The 22,549-nt window shown below is 40.7% G+C and overlaps 1 protein-coding gene and 1 pseudogene across 5 annotated transcripts in view; both read right to left on the bottom strand.

Moving 5' to 3' along the window:
• Positions 1-1,408: 1,408 nt before the first annotated feature.
• Positions 1,409-22,549, bottom strand: part of KLHDC1 (kelch domain containing 1) — a 90,437-nt gene continuing 69,296 nt past the window's right edge. For 3 of the 5 annotated variants that reach the window (XM_058293455.2, XM_058293454.2, XM_071213942.1), the window contains one exon: positions 1,409-1,706. In XM_058293455.2, the coding sequence (XP_058149438.1) occupies positions 1,538-1,706 (169 nt within the window). In that variant the 3' untranslated portion in view covers positions 1,409-1,537. Of the gene's footprint in view, positions 2,504-22,549 lie in introns of all 5 variants that reach the window. The other 2 variants (XM_058293456.2, XM_058293457.2) reach the window with 2 other exon arrangements.
• LOC139438157 (sodium/potassium-transporting ATPase subunit beta-3 pseudogene) lies at positions 6,648-15,321 on the bottom strand (annotated as a pseudogene).

The raw sequence follows: 22,549 nt of genomic DNA on the forward strand, positions 1-22,549 counted from the left end.
TGGTTTACTGGATGTGATGGACACACTGTAATAGAAAACCTGAAATGATAGTTGACTGAATGGGATAAACTGCATAAAATTTGCTGTAAGAAATATAGAGACTTATTTTCTTTATCAAAGTATTCTTATAAGAAAACATATGTATTTGTAAAAATGGTTTCCTATGTCAAGTATTTGTGCAATTGGAGCTGAACTGTAAATTCTTCTTGTAATATCTAGTTATTTTGAAAGATCTGTATGATGAATTTGGGTTACAAAACCATTAGAATTTATGAAACAAAGATATGTAATGAGAAACTACAATTTTCATTCTAAATTTTATATATATTTCAGTATAGAAATGTATTTTCTTTAATATTTTATTTTTTGAGATAACTTGCAGGATGATATGTAGAGAGTAATTTTATATACTGATCTTTTTAATAATTCAATGAAAGGGCATGACTGAATATGAAGAAAAAAGTTCATGGCAAAAGTATTAATTTGAGGACAACAGATAAATATAGTATGCCATTTCTGTACAAGTGCTAATACTGAAAATAAAAGTGAAGAAAACAGATTCAACATCCTGGCATCTTGAGCACCAACTCTGTAGAATGGAGTGGGTCAAATTGAGGGGTTTCTATAAGTCAAATTATTAGGTTACTATCCCATTTTATTACTTATGAAAATAACTTTAGAAGCTCTCTTACAAGGCAAAAGGTACCAAGTTAGTAAATATACTGCTTTCCAATATTTCAAAATCTGTATTAAAAACAAACACTTTATATACTTTAAAGCATGGTTTTTTCTATCTATCTATTGGTCTATCTATAAATTGGATAAACTAACTGAATTTAGGGATAACAGAGAGGCAGTAGGTCTTTTATTCTCCTATTCAAATAAAGCTAAGAAAAATTTACAATGATGCCTAAGAATACCAAGTATAGACCAGGAGTTGAACATTTAATACCATATGAAAGTTTCCCTATTTTATAATTTTTGGCCAGATGTACTGGCCACTGAGTTATTTAAAGAGAAGCTTAAGGAAGTTTTAAAGCGACTTGAGAAAATTTGTTCTTTATGAAAACTGATGTGTAATGTTCATATATATTTATATATATATATATATATATAGAGAGAGAGAGAGAGAGAGAGAGAGGGAGAAACATAGATATAGATATATATGATTATTTTGGAGAATTTCTGATATCCTAGGGGTAATTTCTCATTCTCCTCAAATGTGTATAATCTTTCCAGTAAAGAGTATACATTGAGATAAAATCTTTTATAACTGTACTTACTTTTAGAAGGGATATATGCTCTGCAGCTTATAAAGAAATTGCCTTACAAATATAAATTTAAATTAATCTACCCTTAACATGTAATTTCCATATAACCCATGCCACATAATCACTCTGAAACAGCATTTTTGTTTCAAATTTTATCTTCAAAATAAAGCCTCAAATTTGGGGGGAACGGGTAAAATTTATAATTGAATTTAAATGTTTAAACACATTAAATACATAGAGCATATAACAACTTAATTGCTATTGATTCATTGGTATTTATTTTCTGTTTCTTCTGTTTGAACTCTTTGTTCTCGGTGATTAGCTGCAGTCCAGAATGTTATTTTTTTTAGTACTTGTTGCAGAAGTTTAGGAGGTAATAAAGATATCTGACTTTCTAAAATGATAGCATTTTTACCAATGCAGTCAAGGCATGACCTGTAAACAAAACATAACGATGATTAGCTTTGAACCAAAAGCTACAATATAAAATATTTATAAATAGGTACTCTTAAAAATAAAAATAATTATGAATATTTAAATGATAATGTACCTCCTTTGTATTTTTTGGAACATACTAGGATTTTTTTTCCCAGAGCACCATTGTAAGTATATATTTTTATAGCAAAAGTGGCTTTATCTGACCCAAATAAGATGGAAATAGAAAATACAACTTACCATATATAATGTTCTTTCAGTAAAAAAGATTAAAACTTAATTTCAAAGCAAATTAGTCTAATATAGTTCTAGCTCGATAATAATTTAGCCTTCCCTGGAAACTGCTGGGGTTTTTTTCCTCTATCGGCCAGAAGAAAACCCTGGCATCCATTTTTATACCGCGGATCAGTCCTCCCCATCTTCCTCAATAAAAGAAGGCACTGGAGTACACGCTGGACTTAAGCTGACCCAGAGAGAGTGGTCAAAAGAGAGATGAAGTGGTAGTACAGAGAGAGCCAACAAGAGACACCTGGGTTCCTACCCTCTGGCGGTCTGCCTTTCTATTATCCTTAGGTTCAGTTAGTGTGTCAAATTTAGATAGATAGATAGATAGATAGATAGATAGATAGATAGATAGATAGATAGATAGATAGATAGATATAAATAAAAACCATATTTTAAAGTGTATAAAGGTTAGAGTTATTCTACTAGAGGGCTGTAGCTTTGAAATAAGATTCCATTTTTATAATTTTGTTTGAGTAGAAAGTCAGGGGAAGCTTTCCAGGTGGAGGTCCAACCTGTAATAAATTAAATAAAAATATTGCAGATAAAGAAGCCACACTTGCAAAATCCTAGAGAGGAGAAGTAAGATTTGTTACAAAAACTGCAATTCAGTTGTTCAAATATGTCTGGAGGGTAGAGTGTAAGAGTAGTGTATAGTAAGAAATGAGCTAGAGAGATAAATGGTAGCCCAAAATACCATGTTAAGGAATCAGGAGTATGTTTAAGGGCAATGGAAGCAGTTCGAAAGTCAGCAAGAAATGATTATATCAGTGTTTTAAAAAGATCACTCTGCTTTAACGTGTGACTAATTTACCTCGAGAAGAAACAGAAACATCTAAAAAGTATTTGAAAAGATGTTTACTCTTTCTAGTAATCAAAGAAAAGCACATAAAATGTAAGATACCACTATTTATTTATCATAGCCACAATAATTAAAAAGAATGATAAAGCCCAGTGTTGGCCACGGTGTACAGAAAGGATAACTCTCATATACATCTATTGCAGTGAGTGTAAATTGATACAACTAGTCTAGATGGCAAAATGATAATATATATCACAATATAATACGTACATATGCTTTTTTTAGGTGAAACTCACATACTAAAACTGACCATTTAAAAATGAATTCAGTGGCATTTAATGCATTAATGCATTGACAATGTTGTGTAAACACTATACCTCAATTCAAAAAAAATTTTTTAGGAGATACCAGGGATTGAAGACAGGACCTCATACGTGGCAAGCAGGTGCTCAACCACTGGGCTATACCCACTCTCTATTTTCAAAACATTTTAATCACACCAAAAGGAAATTCTATACCCATTAAGCAATGCTCCCTATTCCCCTCTGTCCCCAATTCCCAGCAACCACCAGTCTGCATTCTTTCGCACTAGATTTGTACCTGAGGGTAAAGATTAACAGATAATTATGATTACCGAAACATTACAAAGGTGCTTTTAAAATTTGCCAAAAGGGTTAATATCTGAAGTGAATGAAACTGGCTAGACTGACTTTACCCTTTACAAGTGGCCATTTCAACTAAAAATCTGCCATTGTAAGGATTATTCCAGGCAGATCTTACCCTTGTATATGGCCACTTCTAGATGCTATTATAATGCTATTATGTATTATACATATATAAAACATATAATATTCATATGCTAGTGAATATGAAGTTGTACCTCATTGGGGTTTTGAATTTGCATTTCCCTAATGACTAATGATGCTGAGCAACTTTTCCTGTACTTATTGGCCATTTGCATATCTTTGTAGAGAAGTCTATTCAAGTCCTTTGTGCCCTTTTTTCTTTCTAGATCAGACCAGAAGAGGAAGAGTCTGCCATCTTTTATTTTTTTTATTTTTAATATAACTTTTTTATTAGAGAAGTTGTAAGTTTACAGAAAAGTCATGAAGAAAATAGAGTTCCCATATACACCTTCCCCCTGCCAGTATTAATACCTCGCATTAGAGCAATACCTTTGCTACATTAGTGAAGGAATATAATAGTACTATTAACTATAGCCCATAGTTTATATTAAAGTTACTTGTGTTGTTTTATATTTTTAAAATTTTTACTCTAATAACATATTTAAAACCTAAAATTTCACCTTTTAACCACCTTCAAATATATAGTTCAATACTGTTAATTATGTTCACAATGTTATGCTACCAATATCACCATCCATACAAAAACTTTTTATCACCTCAAATAGAAATTGTATTAATTAAGCATTAACTCCTTACTGCTAGACTGGTCCCTGGTAACCTGTATGCTAATTTCTGACTCTATGAATTTGCTTATTCTAATTATTCCATATCAGTGAAATTATACAATATTTGTCCTTTGTGTCTTAACATGATGTCTTCCAGGTTCCTTCAATTTGTTGGATTTATCAGAACTTCATTCCATTTACCACTGAATAACATTCCATGTTATGTATATACTACGTTTTTTGCTTACCCATTCATCAGTTTATGGACACATGGGTTGTGTCCATCTTTTGGCATTTGGGAATAATACCACTGTGAACGTCAGTGCGCAAATACCTGTTCAAGTCCCTGTATTAAATCTTTTGGGTATACGTCTAGAAGTGGGATTGCCAGGTCATGGTAATTCTATATGTAAAAATTCTGATGTACCACCAAACTGTCTTTGACAGTGGTGACATCATTTTACATTCCCATCAAAAATGAATGAGTGTTCCTATTTCTCCACATCCTCTCCAACACTTGAAATTTTCCATTTTTTAAATAGTAGCCATTCTAGTGGGAGTAAAATGATATCTCATCATGGTTTTGATATGCAGTTCCCTAAAGTTAGTGATGTTGAATATCTTTTCATGATTGGTCATTTGTATATCTTCTTTAGAGAAATGTCTATTCAAGCCTTTTGTCCACTTATTTAAATTAAATGACTTGTTGGTCTTTTATTGTTGAGTTTTAGGATTTATTTATATATTCTGGATGTTAAACCCTAATTGGATAAGTGGTTTAGAAGTATTTTCTCTAATTGAATAGGTTGTCTTTTTTCTTTAATAATAAAAGTCGTTTGATGCACAAAAGTTTTTTATTTTGATGAGACCCCATTTATCTATTTTTCCTTGTTGCTACTGCTTTAGGTGAAAGGTCTAAGAAATTGTTCCTGAACACAAACTCCTAAAGTTGCTTCCCTACATTTTCTTCTAGGAATTTTAAAGTTCTGGTTCTTATATTTAAGTCTATAATCAATTTTGAGTTGATTTTTGTATGGTGTGAGGTTGGGATCCCCCTTAATTTTTCACAAATGGAGATCCAGTTTTCCCAGCACCATTTGTGGAAGAGACTATGTTTTCCCCATAGAGTGAATTTGGTATCTTTGTCAAAATCAGTCGGCCATAAATATAAGGGCTGATTTCTGAGCTTTCAAATTTATTCCATTGGTCTATATGTTTGTCCATGGGCCAGTATCAAGATGTTTTGATTACAGTGGCTTTGTAATAACTTTTAAGATTGGGAAGTGTGAGCTCTCCAATGTTGTTCTTCTTTCTTCAGGATCACTTTGGCTATTCAGGGCCCCTTTCCCTTTCATAAATATTTGTTGATTTGTTTTTCCATTTCTACAAAGAAGGCTGTTTGAGTTTTGATTTGGGATTATGTTGAATCTGTAAATCTCTTTGGGTAGAATCGACATTTTAACAATATTTAGTTTTCTAGTTCATGAACATAGAATGTCCTTCCATTACTTAGGTCTTAATTGATTTATAGTTTTCTGTGTACAAGTCCTTAACATTATTGGTTAGTTTTATTCCTAGATATTTAATTCTTTTAGTTGTTATAGTAAATGGAATTTTTTTCTTGATTCCTTCTTCAGATTATTCATTACTAATATATAGAAACACTACTGAAATTCATTTATTAGTTTGTTGTGGATTTTTTGGGATTTTCTGCATATAGGATCATGTCATTGCAAATAGGGAAAGTTTTACTTCTTTTTTTCCAATTCGAATGCCTTTTAATTCTTTTTCTTGCTAATTGCTCTAAATAGAATTTCCAGGAAAATGTTGAACAACAGTGGTGACAGTGGGCATCCTTGTCTTGCTCCTGATCTTAAAGGGATGGCTGTCAGTCTAGCTATGGCTAGTATCATGTTGAGGAAATTTTCTTCTATTCCTAATTTTCCAAGCATTGTATTAAGAAGGGGTGCTGGATTTTGCCAAATGCCTTTTCTGCATCAATTGAGATGTTAATGTGCTTTTCCCCTTTATTCTGTTAATGTGCTTAATTACATGAATTGATTATATTTCATATGTTGAACCATTCTTATATACCTGGGTACAAGGTGTATAATTGTTTTGATTGGTGTTGATTTTGGTTTGCCAGTATTTTGTTGAGGATTTTTGTATCTATATTCATAAGAGATATTAGTCTAGCGTTTTTTTTTTTCTTGTGGTATTTTTATCTGGCTTTGGTATGAGGGTGATGTTGTTCTCACATAATGGGTTAGGTAGTATTTCCTCTTCTTTAATTTTTTGGAAGACTTTGAGCAGAATAGGTGTTAATTCATGGAATATTTGGTAAAATCCCCTTGTGAGGCCACCTGGACCTAAGCTTTTCTTTGTTGGCAGGTATTTTTTCTTCTACTTTCAAATCCACTTTTATTTTCTTTATTCCTCTTCGACATACAAAACCTCAGGGGTCTCCACACACTTCATTTATTGCAATATTTATTTATTGTATCAGAATGGCAGGTCCAGCTGATACAAAATGAAGACAAGAAAACATGAAATTTACCCTGTGGAAATATCCTACTCAAACTATTCACTCACTGATTGTGAACACAACTCATCCCAAAATCTGTTGCTATCATCCTTTATTTTTAGTTTGGGTGACCTATCTTGCAATCGACTGTTGTCTCTTTCTTGGTACTGTTAGAGCTAAAGAGTGCCTGGATAGCAACTACTGGCTGTAAATATCCCATATACAGGTTGCTGTTGTTTTTTTACCATAATATGGAAAATATTTTAAGTATACAATTTCATTGAGAGGATAAGTTGATAAAACTACTGTGTTTTTGTCTTTGGAAACACGCATTATCTGTTGTTCTCCTTAAGGTTTAATTCAATTATTCTGTTCCCTTTCACAAGAATACAAGGTTTTCCTTTAGAATAGCCAAAATCAGGATCTTTCATACCACTGCATTCTTCAAGTAAATGAACAGGAAACTGACATGCATGATAATTCGGGCCCTTCTGTTCAAAAAGTCCTCTATCAGGACAGATTGTGAGATTCTTCTGTTCTTCTAAACCATGTGGCTTCAGAAAATTAGTAAGGTCTTGAATGTATGCTTTGTAAGAACCTAAACCAGACAAACTGACTGTACAGTCCAATGCAGTAAATGGTTTTGCAAAAACTCTAGGTCCTGGACTAGAAATCTGGTCACAGTATTTTGTAATCTCATCATTCAGATTCTGTTGTATAACCACAGTGTGAACATGAAGAGTACAGCCAGGAAGCTAGAAGTCTAGGTAGATCAAGATCAAAGATTTTAAGTGTCCAAACTCAAGTGCACTTTCATGCACAATGTACTTCTGAGGCAGGCCAGTAAAACAGGCAATCAATAGACAGATCTAGAACCTGGCAAAAAACCCATGTGGACATTGGTAACCCTAAGATGGCGGCTGGAAGAACTTGTGGGAACCCCATTCAGAACGAGATTTCCTATGGAACCCAGAAGAATTCCCATATATTCTCTAGAGGCCTTATCACTGGGCCCTCCCCGGGGATTGATTAGCAAAGAGGAGGAATAATTCATGGTTCAAAAAGCAAGCACAAAGGCTGAACAGGCCCTGTTCTTGCCTTTTACCCTGTTCTGGCCTTCTTTGCCTCAACCCCACCTGGATCAATACACAAGTAAACCTGAGGATTTTGTAATCTGTAATGGGGAATTACAGTCTGTAGATCAGCCTTCTTTATCACTTTTCAGCTCTTTCTTCTTTCTGTGACCCATGATCTGTTCTTTTCTCCCATTTTTCTTCCCTCTCTTCCTTAATAAATTACTGACATAACTAACATGGCTTGCTCTTCAAATTCATTCCTTGTAGCTTAGCCAAGAACCTAGAGAAAATCTGACAACACTTCTCTGATTAACTGAACTGCTTTACATTCATGTAACCCACACACTTAACATTTATTGCCCTTGTGACCAGATGGGGTAGTGGCAGGGAAGAGTCATAAGACTGCAGCGGTAGTGGAAATTTCCTCTCCCTGGCTTTGGGGCAGGATCTGGCTTCTCCTAAATACTTGGTGCTACTAAAAGCCTCCTCAAGGGCCTCTCCCAGCCAGTGCACTCAGTACAAAGAAGGCCCTGGCACTCTGGCTTGGCCTGGCGGGACCCTTAGCAGCAAGTGCACCCTGCTCCTGGCCAGGAAAAGTTACTAGCTGGGGGTTGCCCAGGGGCCCACTGCTTTGGGGGCAAGCAGAGGCCTACCTGCCTGGCTCAGAGACCAAAAAAATGGGCTGTTGGGTTTGTTTGTTTGTTTTTTAAACTATTTTCCACGCTTTACTTTCAACTCTTTTTTAAAAAAATTTTTATTACACCCCCTCAGCCCCCAAGATGGTTCCCTTATCTATCTGCTCATCTTCTTTTAGGAGGTCATGGGAACCAAACCCGGGACTGCTTGAGCTACTTCTACTCCCTGCTGGTTTCGTTGTCTGCTGGTTGCGGCGTCTGCTGGTTGCAGCATCTGCTGGTTGTGGCAGTTACAGCGTCTGCCGGTTGCAGCATCTGCTCATTGTGCTACCTGCTCATTGCAGTGGTTGCAGCATCTGCTGGTTGCAGTGTATGTTCCTTGCAGTGTCTGCTGTTCGCGGAGTCTACTGGTTGCAGAGTCTGTTCATCTTCTTCAGAAGGCACCAGTAACCAAACCTGGGACCTCCCATGTGGGAGGCAGGTGCCCAACTACTTGAGCCATATCCACTCCCTGTTGATTTTTGATTACTGATTAAATAAACTCTTTACTAGTTATTCTTCGGTTGAGATATTCTACTTTTTGTAAGCCAGTGTAGGTAGTTTGTGTGTTTCTAGGAATTTGTCAATTTCATCTGTTATTCAATTTCTTGGCATAGTTCATAGTGTCCTCTTTTAGTCTTTCTTAATTCTGTTGAGTTGGTAGCAATGTCTCCCTTTTTATTTTTATTTTTTGATCAGTATAGATAAAGCTTTGTTAATTTTATTGATCTTTTTAAAAGATCCAACTTTTGGCTTTGGAGATTCTATTGTTTCATTTTAATTCTCTATCTCATTTATCTCTACTCTAATTTTTGTTATTTCCTTCCTTCTGCTCACTTCAGGTTTAATTTGCTCTTCTTTTTCTAGATTCTCTAGTTTTGAGGTAAGGGCTCAGATTTGAAATCTTTCTCTTTTTTAATGTAAACATTTAGAGCTATAACTTTCCCTCTCAGCTCTGCTTTGCTGTATCCCATAGTTTTGGTATGTTATGTTTTCATTTCCACTGGTCTCAAGATATCTCATGATTTCCTCTTTAACCCATTGGTTGTTTAAGAGTATGTTTAATTTTCCACATATTTTTGCATTTTCCATTTCTACCTCTGTTATAGATTTCTAGCTTCATTCCACTGTGGCCAAAGAAGATATATTGCATGATTTTAATAGTTCTAAATTTTTGAGACTTTTTGTTGACCTAACCTTTGGTCTATCCTGGAGAATGATCATGTACTAGAGAGGAATATGTATTCTGCTGCTGTTGGGTGAAGTGTTCTATATATGTCTGTTAGGTTTAGTTAGTTTATCATTCAAGTCATCTGTTTCCTTTTTGATCTTCTATCTAGATGTTCTATCCATTATTGAAAGTGGTGTTTTGAAATCTTCTACTATTAATGTAGAACCACCAATTTCTCCCTTCAAATCTGTTAATATTTGCTTCATCTATTTTGTGGCTCTGCTGTTAGGTGCATATATAGCTGTTAATGCCTATTTCCATACTTATTTGGCTTTTTGTATAGTGCCATATTTCTTTCTCAATATATTTTTCATATATTTTCCTTGTAGTTATTGTGGGGTTAAAATTTAACATCCTAAGGCTATAATAATTATTTGATTTGATACCAAAACTTCAATAACATACACCTACACTGTTCCTATACCCCTCTGAACTCCCACATTTTTTTGTACTTGTTACCAATTATATATTTGTATATTGAATGTCCCAAACTATCAAATATCATACTTTTCATGCTTTTGCATTTTAGCACCTGTATGAAGCAAAAGGTGAAATCATACAGCAAACAATACAACAGCACTGGCATTTATAATTACCTAAATGGTTATTTTTACTGGAGGTCTTTACTTATGCATCTGTGATTCCGTGTCCAGGCTCCTTTCCTTTCAATCTGAAGAAATTCCTTTAACATTGCTTGTAGGGCAGATCTCATGGTGACAAATTCCTTCAGTTTTTCCTGACCTAGGAAGGTCTTAATCTCTTCCTCATTTTTGAAAGAAAGTCTTGCCAGATATAAAATTATTGGATGGTGCAGCAGTTTGATATTATTTATAAACTCCAAAAAAGGTATTATGTTTGTAAATGGGTTTGTTCCTCTGGGTGTGGTCCCTTTGGCTATATTAGATTCAGCTGAGATGCCTTTGACTAAATTATGTTAAGATTAGGGCTTTGATTCGACCACATCATTGGGGAGTGCAGGGTTGACTCTCCACTCCCCTTGGTAGGCTATATAAACAGACCCTCAATCAAGAACACATGGAAGTAGACAGAGAAGATGAACACAGAGGACAAGAGACAGCTCATTAGATACTGCAGAGGCCCTGGGAGGAGAGATGGGCCTGATGGTTTACAGTTGACCTTGTGAAGAGACCAGAGCCGCTCAGCCTGGAAAGAAATGAGCCCGGGGAAGAGACATGAGCCTTATGCCAGGCTACAGCTGAGACAGGAAGAAGCTGGGACCATGGAGCCTTAAGAGGAAGAAGGAAGGCTGAACCCTAGGCAGACACAAATGACTTTGGGTGAGAAAGTACCTCTTATGGTACTTTCAGTTGGACTCTTTAGAGCCTTGTCACTGTAAGCTCCTAAAGCTTTTACCCCAAATAAATAACCCTTTATAAAAGCCAACACATTTTGGTACTTTGCATCAGCACCCCTTTGGCTGACTAATACAGATGGCAATTGTGTTCTTTCAGCATTTTAAATATTTCAATCCACTGCCTTCTTGTCTCCATGGTTTCTGATGCGATATCAGCACTTAATCTAATTGGACTCCCTTGTACCTAATGTTGCTTTTCTCTTGAAGCTTTCAGAACTCACTACTTGACCTCGGCATAGGACAATTTGGTTACTATGTGTCTGATGTGATTCTCTTTGAATTTATCCTTTTTTGGGTTCCTTGGGTTTCTTTTTAAGATTTATTTATCCCCTCCCCTCTTGTCTACTCTGTGTGTCCATTAACTCTGTATTCTTCTGTGTCTGCTTGTCTTCTCTTCAGTCAGCACTGGGAACCAATTCTGGAACCTTCCCAAGTGGGCGAGAGGTGCTCAATCTCTTGTGCCACCTTGGCACCCTGGTCTGCTACATCTCTTACTGTCCTTCCTTTGTGTCTCTTTTTGTTGCATCACCTTGCTGTGTCAGCTCTCTACTTAGGCCAGCACTCCTGCATGGGCCAGCACTCTTACATGGGACAGAACTCCGTTCTGGCCAGCTCACTATGCAGGCCAGCTTGCCTTTACTAGGAGGCCTCAGGAATCAAACCCTGGGCCTCCCATATGGTAGACAGGAGCCCAATCACTTGAGCCACACCCTCTTCCCTCCTTGAGCTTCTGGAATGTACCTATTCATGTCTTTCTTTAAATTTAGGCAGTTTTTTGCCATTATTTCTTTGAATATTCTTTCTGCCCCTATATGTGGGAGGAAGGGTGCCCGGCTTGCCACAGTAGCAAACGGTGCGGCAAGAAGTGATACCGCCTCTGCCCACTGGGCCTAGATAAGGTGACCACGCCTGACTAGGCCTTTGCTGCTAACGGCTGGCCGGCGCTGCCCTCCCCCTTTCTATCTCCCGCCTAGCCCAACATCCGGCCAGCTCTCACTCCCCCTTTCCCCTACCCTATTCCAAACCTCTCCGCCAGCCCTCTGCCTAGCAACCGCTTACAATCACCTATCAGGAAGCAGTACCCGCCCGCACCTATCAAATCCCTCCACGCAGTCCCTAACCCTATAAAGCTATGTCCCCTTCCGCAATAAACCGGACTTGCGTACCAGACCTGGTCTCCGCGGCATTCTTTCTCCCCTCGCCGCGCGTCCTCCACGCCTGAGAGCCCCTCTGAGGCTGTCTGCCGCAGCCTCAGACGCCTTTGCAGCCAGCTGACCCCTCCAAACCCCCCCGTCAGCGTCGGGGTGCAAGCCGCCCCAGCCGCAACTGGCGCCCCAACGTGGTGGCAGTTCAAGTCCGGTCCGACGTGACCACTGCCTCACCCCCGTGGGACCTCGCTCCCACCCCTTCGCCACGCTCTCAAGGTAAGGACCCCCGTTATTGGCCCCCGGCAGAAAAATGGGCGGGCGTCTATCTTCCCGCCAAGCGCCGCAAGTCAGAGCACTTGCTGGCCTACTAGCCTGCCACCAATGTAAAGTTTCGGGCAGGCAACTCCAGGCTTACTGGGATCTACTGGTCCCCTTCAACCCCTGGCTTTCACTGCCAATCTCTCGGACCCTGATACCTACCTGAAATTGGCCCCGCCTATCAACAAGGCCAGCCACAAGCCGGAAAATCCACACAAGATTATAAAGCAATCAACTCTGTTCCAGCAAACGCCCACCCCTTTTCACAACTCTTTGGGCTCCCTACTATCTACATGACAATGTATCTCTGGGCTAGTGAAGGCTGATATAATTAATCCACTGGTATGAGAGAAAAACATGGCAACATTGGTGTTCTGTTTTATTTCCATGCTAATTCTAATTGGACTTCTTTAACCAAGATATTAAAGTTAGTACAAAAATTTTATCAAGGTTTAAAAAGAAATTTTCAGTTGTAAATCAATAGTTAACTCCTGAACTTCAAGTCTCACTATAGTCTTACAGTAATTATCCAAAAATGTGTGCTAATGGTCTGCCTAACTGCTTCTCAAGTTATTTTAGCTGATTGCTGATAACTGATAGGAATGTTTCCGAGCACAGGCTTTCGTGTTGCAGGCAGCATGGATTCCAGAGAAAATCTTGAAAGGTACAATCTAAAATGTGCTATATAACAGAGGATTTAAAAGCAGCTATACTAAGAAACTAAGAATTATGAATTAATTGTAAACTGTATGTTTCTGTTACTGTGTTGTGATTGTTCTGTGTTTGTCTGTTCGTTCAATGTCAGTGTATATTTTGATACCTCCGGATGGTAAATATAAATTAATAAAAATTTATAAAAGAGCTCTATACAAATGGCCAATATTGCATGCTACTAAGTATTTAAAGAAAAGTTCATTATTTCAACAAGCTTGTTTAATGTTCACAGTATTGTTATAAGAGGTTTGCTTGATAACTTTGATATAGGCTATATGGAATGTGTTTTTATTATTAAGGAAACAGAAAATAATTTTGTCCTGAAATAAAATAATTGACTATTGGAAAAAGTAGAGTATAGGACGAAACCTGAGTGAATGCTAAAACTGCAGAAGATTAATGGACAAAGAATTTTTACAGTTAAAGTTAAATAAAATTTAATGGGTCTATCTATAAAATTTTACAGGCTTTGGTGTCGGGTAGTATGCTGATGCAAAGTTGAAAATTTTTGTTCTTTCTCAAGGCCTCTCACCATTAATCTGTTTTGATAAAAGTTCTTATCCTCAGTCAGTATACAAAGAAAGTCTATCTAATGTTTCTTGTGCTTATTGTTTCCTTTCCTCGGTGTTCCAAGAAAGAAAGTTTTATCTCTTAAAGGAACATAACGTTCAAAACTGCTTTCTCAAGACCTAATCCTGAACAGTGGCCTTTTGTTCCAAACTAATTATAAGAGATTTGTTCTTTTACCTTGAAAGAAAAATTAAAGTAATAATTAAGTTCATTTAATATGTTATAAGCTAAATAAAGGTGTTTTACAGTGTTATAAAATTAACAACTTTTTCTTCCCTTAAACCCTCTATTAATTAAAGTCGTATGGATAAAAAGTTTCTATGAATGCTTAAAAGTGTATAAAGTTACCAATATTTCAGCATAATATTAAAAAAAAGTACAATGTGGTTAATTATAGTTTTAATTATTATAAAAGAGTATATGTCACAAAAACAACCCCTTACCATAGATTAAAGTAACAACACTAGTATGCAGCAATCCCAAATACTGCTAGTTTGTTGCAAAAAGTTAAAGTCCAGTTACATGGCTATCACTTTGTTTTAAAACTTCCTAAGACTTTCTTTAATGTCTTCTTGGACAAATCAAGCCAGCTGCATTCCTTTATCTGTAAAGAACCCAACAATAAACTTTTGCAGTGCTTTTCAAGGCTATGTGCATAGCCCAACCATCTTGTACAGTATTTACTGATAGTAATAGTAATGAAAATGCAGCATAAAAAAAAAAAAACAGCATGTGTTACTTTCCAAAAAGAACAGGTTTAGCCAACTCCCTTATTCATCTGCTCAGTGCACAGAGCTTTGAGCCATCATTAAAGTTTTACAAATGTTTTAAGAGTCCTTGAATATTGTCTCTGATTCTGAATATGTATGCCTTACTGATAAGCACACCACTGCCCTTTTCTCCGAAAACCCCCCTGCTCAAATTCTTCTAGAAATCTTCCACGGGACCTTTAACTGCCATTACCCCCCCACACACAAGTTGCACCAGGGCCTCACAAGGCCCCCCCTCTCCCCACTATACCACCCTTTCCCTGGCTCCAAGCCTCTCTCCAACTCCACTACTGTCTTCACGGACGCCTCTAAGACCAAGTTTATTTATATTGCCTACTCTCCCAGCCGTGACTTGCCAACCGTTTACTGCCAAACCCATCCCGGATCGGTTCAGGTGGGCGAGCTACTAGCCATCCTCACTGCCTTCCAACACCACGGCAATGAGCCCGTCAACATCTTCACTGATAGTACGCCCTGCAAGTTTGTTCAGTTATTGCCCACACTGTTTTCTTTCCACGTGACACACCCATTGATCAAGCACTCCATGCCTTGCAGAGAGAGCTCAAGCTCCGCACACAGCCATAGTACATTTCTCATATTCGCAGCCATTCAGGGCTGCCTGGGCCTCTAGCCACGGGTAATTCTGCTGCCGACCAAACCGTCTCCACCCATACAATAGCCACTGTCGGAGACTTGGTCAATCAAGCCAAACTTCTCCATTCTAAGTTCCACTTTTCAGCGGCCTCACTTCAACGTCTTTTGCCAGGCCTCCCCAAGGAAACTTGCAAGCATTTGGTGCGCGCCTGTAAAACATGCGCCCCCTTCTTGCTGCTTAAACCGTTGCAGCCACAAGGGGTCAACCCCCGCGGCCTCAAGCCAAACTCCCGATGGCAAATAGATGTCACCCATGTGCCATCATTTGGGCGCCTCAAGTATGTCCATGTCACAGTCAACACCTTTTCTCACCTTTGCTACACTGTCCCCTTACCGGGGGAAACAGCCAAGCACTGCATTAAAGCATTGCGGCAAGCCATCTTATTCATGGGGGTTCCTTGGGCCTAGGTATCGCAGCTCCTCATTCGCTGCATTTCTCCAGCTCTACAACATTACTCACCACTTCGGCATTCCATACAACCCCCAGGGGCAGGCTATAGTAGAATGCATCCACCGCCAGCTCAAAGTGCAAATTCAATAAGAGAAGGATCTACGCCCACATAGTCAACCAGGCGACATTATCACTGCCTGCCTCATTCACATAAACCTCCTCTCCTTTGATAAAAACGGTCTTTCCCCCCTCCATAAGCATTGGGGCCCCTCCTACGCACCAACAGTTGCCCCGATGGTGTTTTGGAAGGACCCAGAAACAAACAATTGGCAGGGACCCAGTCCCCTTCTCACCCAAGGCAGAGGGTTTCTTGTGTCTTTCCAGAAAATGCCTCCCAGCCGCTCTGGATCCCCGGGAAAAACGTCAAAACCCGCCACCGGCCAGCAGCAGGTTCCAACGACGGATGCACTCGCCCATCGGATGGAGAGGCTAAATATGGCCGCAGACCTAGCTCATGACACCCTCCTCCTTGGACAGCTAGTACAGCTTGCTGTCCGCGCCTTAGCTTCAAACAAAAAACCTAAAAATCTACGCTCTCTCCTGCTTTTCATGTTAGCTCTGCTCCCCTCCACTACGGACCAGGCTAGTATAAGCCATCGGCCCTTTAACTGGACACTCTCTCTTTGGCAGCAGGAAAAGCTCCTCGCTAATAACATTACTGCGGGTGCTCCCTCATACTCATTGCCCCCCGCGTTCTCTTTCATACTGATAACCAATTCTTTGACTCCCGGCAGCACTTCAGCTCCCCGCAGCACGAGCAGAAACAGGAAGTCTTCACCGCCATCACAATTGCCACCCTTCTAGGTCTTGCCGGCGCAGCCACTGGAGCTGCAGCTCTCAGCCTCCAAGATAATTCCTTTTCAACCCTTAGGCAAGCTGTCGATGCAGATATCGCCCGCCTTGAGACTTCCATGGCCCACCTTGAAACATCTCTCAACTCCCTGTCCGAGGTCGTTCTCCAAAACCACAGGGGCCTAGACCTCCTCCTCCTAAAAGAGTGGGGCTCTGCGCAGCATTAGGAGAAAAATGCTGCTTCTATGCTAACCACTCTGGCCTCATTCGAGATAACCTCGCACAAGTTAGGGAGGGCCTCCGCAAGAGAAAGCAGGAACGTGAAGCCGGATGGTCTTTCTCTTGGGGGCTGCCCAATGGAATCCTTTCTTACTTTCTCCCCTTTCTAGGCCTGCTCCTCACCCTTGTCCTCCTATTAGCCCTAGGACTCTGGATCATCAGGCGAATTGTCCGGCTTGTCAAAAATCAAGTTAACTCTGTCCTTAGTAAGCCCATCCAGGTCCGGTACCAGCGAATCCGCACCACCGACGAAGACGCACCAAGAGTCTCCATTAATTGCCATCCTCCCCAAATGGCCAGCCGCCTCTCAATGCACCCAAGCCCCAGCCCCCCTGCCCCTACCCCTTCTCACCGCCCATCCTAACCCCTTACCCTTACCCTTTCCCCTCCCCCGCCCTGTTTATCTAAGGCCGCCAACATTCCATCGAGGCGCTGGACTGGTTAGCCAATGACGGGCAACGGGATCGGCCCGCCAGTCAACCTAAGACAGGGACACGGCCTTTTGCTGCCGCGCTTCCCCATGACGGGTAAGACTGGCCACCTGTGTGGCACGGGCATTGCCCGGCTGGGCACAATCCCGACCTAAGACAGGCACAGTCCCCCTCCCTCCTCAAATCAAGCTTTTCGGAGGAGCTTAATAAAAACAAAGGGGGAAATGTGGGAGGAAGGGTGCCCGGCTTGCCACAGTAGCAAACGGTGCGGCAAGAAGTGATACCGCCTCTGCCCACTGGGCCTAGATAAGGTGACCACGCCTGACTAGGCCTTTGCTGCTAACGGCTGGCCGGCGCTGCCCTCCCCCTTTCTATCTCCCGCCTAGCCCAACATCCGGCCAGCTCTCACTCCCCCTTTCCCCTACCCTATTCCAAACCTCTCCGCCAGCCCTCTGCCTAGCAACCGCTTACAATCACCTATCAGGAAGCAGTACCCGCCCGCACCTATCAAATCCCTCCACGCAGTCCCTAACCCTATAAAGCTATGTCCCCGTCCGCAATAAACCGGACTTGCGTACCAGACCTGGTCTCCGCGGCATTCTTTCTCCCCTCGCCGCGCGTCCTCCACGCCTGAGAGCCCCTCTGAGGCTGTCTGCCGCAGCCTCAGACGCCTTTGCAGCCAGCTGACCCCTCCAAACCCCCCCGTCAGCGTCGGGGTGCAAGCCGCCCCAGCCGCACCTATATATCTTTCTTCTCCTTCTGGGACTCCCATAATGTGTATATTGTCAGGCTTGATGGTTTTCCATAGGTCTCGTGCTCTCGTTTTTTTCTTTTTTATTCTTTTATCTTTCCACTCCTCAGTCTGAATCATTTTCAGTTATCTTAAGTTCACTGATTCTTTCTTCTGCCACCTCCAATCTGCTGTTGAAACCTTATAGGGAATTTTCATTTTGGTTATTATGCTCTTCAACTCCAGTATTTCTCTGGAAAGATTCCCATTTTGCTTTTTTTGTTTCTGTTTTTTTTTTTTAAAGATTTATTTATTTATTTAATTTCCCCCCCTCCCCTGGTTGTCTGTTCTTGGTGTCTATTTGCTGCGTCTTGTTTCTTTGTCCGCTTCTGTTGTCGTCAGTGGCACGGGAAGTGTGGGCGGCGCCATTCCTGGGCAGGCTGCACTTTCTTTTCACGCTGGGCGGCTTTCCTCACGGGCGCACTCCTTGCGCGTGGGGCTCCCCCACGCGGGGGACACCCTTGCGTGGCAGGGCACTCCTTGCGCGCATCAGCGCTGCGCATGGGCCAGCTCCACACGGGTCAAGGAGGCCCGGGGTTTGAACCGCGGACCTCCCATATGGTAGACGGACGCCCTAACCACTGGGCCAAAGTCCGTTTCCCATTGTTTCTGTTTTTTTGAGGTAACTTGAGACCTCATTATGTGGGAAGCTGGTGCTCAATCACTGAGCAACACTGACTTCCTTTTGCTTGTTGTTTGCCTTTTGTTTCTTCAGGAGATACCAGGAACCAAACCTAGTATAGCAGTTTGATACGGTTATGAATGCCAAAAATAGATACTGGATTATGTTTGTAATCTGATCTGTACCGGGGCATGATTGAGTTATGACTAGGATATAACCAAGGGGTGGGGACTCACAGATAAAAGGCTTGGTGGAGAACACAGTTGAGGGTTTCTGATGTTGGAGTGTGATGCTGAAGACTTAAGCTGGAGCCCCAGGAAGTCTGCATGCACAGGAAAGAGAAGCTAGCCCCAGGAAGGAAGGAACCTCGAACCCAGAGAAAAGCAAGCCCCAGGAATGTAGGAATCCAGGAAGCTTGAACCCTCACAGATGTCGGCAGCCATCTTGTCCAAAGAGACTTTGGTGAGGGAAGTAACTTATGCTTTATGGCTTGGTATCTGTAAGCTCCTACCCCAAATAAATACTCTTTATAATGCCCAGCAGATTTCTGGGCATCAGCACCCCTTTGGCTGATTAATACACCCAGGATTGCACATGTAGGAGGCAGGCACTCAACTGCTTGAGCCACATCCGCTCCCCCATTCATTGTTTTCCTTTATCCTTTAGTTCTTTCTCCATGTTTTCCTTTATCTCTTTGAGCTTACCAATAGTTTCCGAGTTTTTTATCTTGTTCCTTTCGATTGATCGGCTATCATTTCCTGTTTCTTTGTTTGTTTCCTTGTAAGCTTTTGTTGCACACTAAACATTTTAATTATTTTAAAATGTTAATTCTGGGATTTAGTCCCTGCCCTGCTCCTTAAATCTGTATCCAGTTAGTGATATGAGGGATTTTTTTGAGTGACAGAAGCTAATCAAAACAAACAAACCAAGGCAAAAAGCACCTTCCACGCTCTTGGAAAATTGGATCTGCTTTGGCTAATGGTCTCCTTCAGAGCTTAGTCCGCCTATCAAGCAGATCAGCCTGGGGTAAATGTGAAGTACAGGGCCTTGCTAGAGGTCCCAGGAATTCCTGTTTATAGTCCACAGTAGTTTGGTTGTGTGCCCCTTCTATTTCCTTTGAAACAGAACTCCCCATCTTGGGAGTTTTTTTGAATGACTTAATGATGACTGTCCTTTGTCCGAGGCAGTTTCAACTTAATTGTTTCACATTGTTCCAGCTGTTTGAGAGGGGCTTCTCTGCCTTCAGGACAAATTCTGATAGTGCAAGCCTGAGAAATTCCCCAGTTCATGTTCTCAAACTTCCCCGTGATAAATTAGCACTGACATACATACACTCCCACCATGCACAAGGGACCACTCTGCACCCTCTGGAACTGCACCCTCTGGAACTGGTCAGCACAATGGGAGTGCTGGCTCTGCACTGTGTTGGGATGGGGGAAAGGAGCTAGCAAGGATGCCAAGACCTTCTTTCATGGCTTTTAAAGATGCAGTTTTCTTAATTCAGCACTTGCCCAGTTAAGGAAGCATTTTAACTGTTTTCCCTCGTTTTGAGGAAAGTTTTTATGTTTACGATTCCTCTGCTGCCTTTGTCCCATTGGCTTTCCTAAGAGCAGCCCCCACCAATCTGAAGTAGCTGGATCAAAGGTAGAGATCTAGGATCAGATCACACATTCCCAGAGTTTGGAGGACTAGTTCTTTATGTCCCAAAATGGCATTAGCAAACTGATCCAGGAGCCAGGGCTCCAGTCTTCACAGGTACTGGCCATGGGGCTGGAGGAAAGGGGATGGTCGCCTCTGTAGAGAGGGTCCTTATTGCAATTTACCAGTCTCTTCCTCCCGTCCCTCTCTGGATACTGTACAGTGTTCCCCTAGCCTCCAGAGTTTCAAAGAGGTTGATTCAAACTGTTCCTGCCAGTTCAATAGTTGTTTTGGTGGAGGGACTGATTCCCTGAGACTCCTACTCTGCCATCTTTTTTTTTTTTTAAGATTTATTTTTTATTCATTTCTCTCCCCTTCCACCCGCCCCCCATTGTCTGTTCTCTGTGTCAATTCGCTGTGTGTTCTTCCGTGTCCGCTTGCATTCTTGTCAGTGGCACCAGGAATCTGTGTCTCTTTTTTGTTGCATCATCTTGTTGTATCAGCTCTCCATATGTGTGATGCCACTCCTCAGCAGGCTGGACTTTTTTTTTGCATGGGGCAGCTCTAATCATCTCATCCCTTGCTCCAAATTTCAGCGACTCCTAATTGCCTACAAGACTGGACATAGCCATCCCAGGTCCGCAAGATGGAGGAATAGAGTATGGATTAGAGTGAACTTACTGGTGTTCTGCTGGGGAACTATTGTGATTAGTAAGGGAAGGAATTGCAGTAGTGATGTGGAGAGGGTATCCATGGTGGCTGCTAATGGTCGGGAGAGGGAAGAAGAGACATGGTGTGGGGGCATTTTCAGGATTTGGAGTTGTCCTAAATGGTGCTGCAGGGATGGATGCTGGATGTTGTGTGTCCTGTCATGGCCCACTGGGTGGACGGGGGGAGAGTGTGGACTACAGTGTGGACCACTGTCCATGTGATGCAGTGGTTCTCCAGAATGTATTCGCCGGGTGCAGTGGATGTGCCACAACAATGGAAGAGGTTGTTGATGTGGGAGGGGTGGCGTGGGAGGGGTGGAGGGTATATGGGGATCTCATATTTTTTGAATGTAACATTTAAAAGAAAATAAAGAAGAAGAAGAAAAAAAGATAATGTAAACTCCTTCACATGAGATACAAAGAATCTAGATGAAATGGCTTTTGATTTCTTGTATAACCTCATCTCCTGTAGCTCCTCAGGTCATAGTTACGTTCCAGGAATACTCAAGAATTTACAGTTTCTAGAACACACCATGCTCTTCAACATGTGTTTTCATGAACAACCTTGCCCTCTATGTACCCAGCAAACTCTTGGCTCAAAGTCTTCCTCTTCTGCAAAGACTTTTCTAACTTTCCCTATCCTAACCAAGGGAACGGAGGGGTCTTCTTCAGTATTCTCATGAACTTTGTACATGTGCCCTTAAATTTTTCTCCCTCTATGATAGTTGCTTGAAAACCTGCCTCTTGTATCATAGCAATTTAAGGGGAAAGTCGATGACTTTTCATTTCACAGCACAATGCCTACCAATGATAGGTACTCAAATATTTCTTGATTTCTGCATATGAGGAACTTGTAATATAGTTAGGGAAAAAAGTTATGTTCACAATAAAACACAAACAATACAAGGCAGTATATGATTTGGTACCAAGAGAGAGATTTAAAGCATAACTCCAACAATAAGTCTAAAGAAAGAATAAATCATTAGAGCAGTAGTTCCTAAACTTATCTGCACACTAAAATCACCTTGGAATCCTTAAAAAATTCCAAAGTCCAGGCCCACAGCCAGCCCAATTAAATTACAATCTGTAGTTCAAAAAAAAATTACAATCTGTAGAGATGGAGTCACAGGCATTAATATTTTTTGAAGCTCCATGGAATTCTAATGTACCAACAAATTGGGGAACCAATGCATGATAAGAAGAAACAATTTAGAAAAACTCAAAGTCCTTTGAGGTACAAAAAGTCTGTAATTTTGAGGAGGTCCCATTTATTTACTTTTCTTTTTATCGCTAGTGCTTTGGGTGTAAGAGCCAAGAAACCATCACCTACTACAAGATATTTAAGATGTTTCCCTACATTTTCTTCTGGTAGTTTTATAGCCCTAGCTTTTATATTTAAGCTTTTGGTCCATTTTGAGTTGATTCTTGTATAGGAAGTGAGATGGGGGTACTCTTTCATTCTTATGGATACCCAGTTCTCCCAGCACCATTTCTTGAAGAGACTCTTTTGGTCCTGTTAACAGTTTGTAGATTTGTCAAAAACCAGTTGGCCATATAGGTAAAGGTTTATTTCTGGACTCT

This window comes from Dasypus novemcinctus, chromosome 3 (genome assembly GCF_030445035.2).
Source record: "Dasypus novemcinctus isolate mDasNov1 chromosome 3, mDasNov1.1.hap2, whole genome shotgun sequence".
NCBI lineage: Eukaryota > Metazoa > Chordata > Mammalia > Cingulata > Dasypodidae > Dasypus > Dasypus novemcinctus.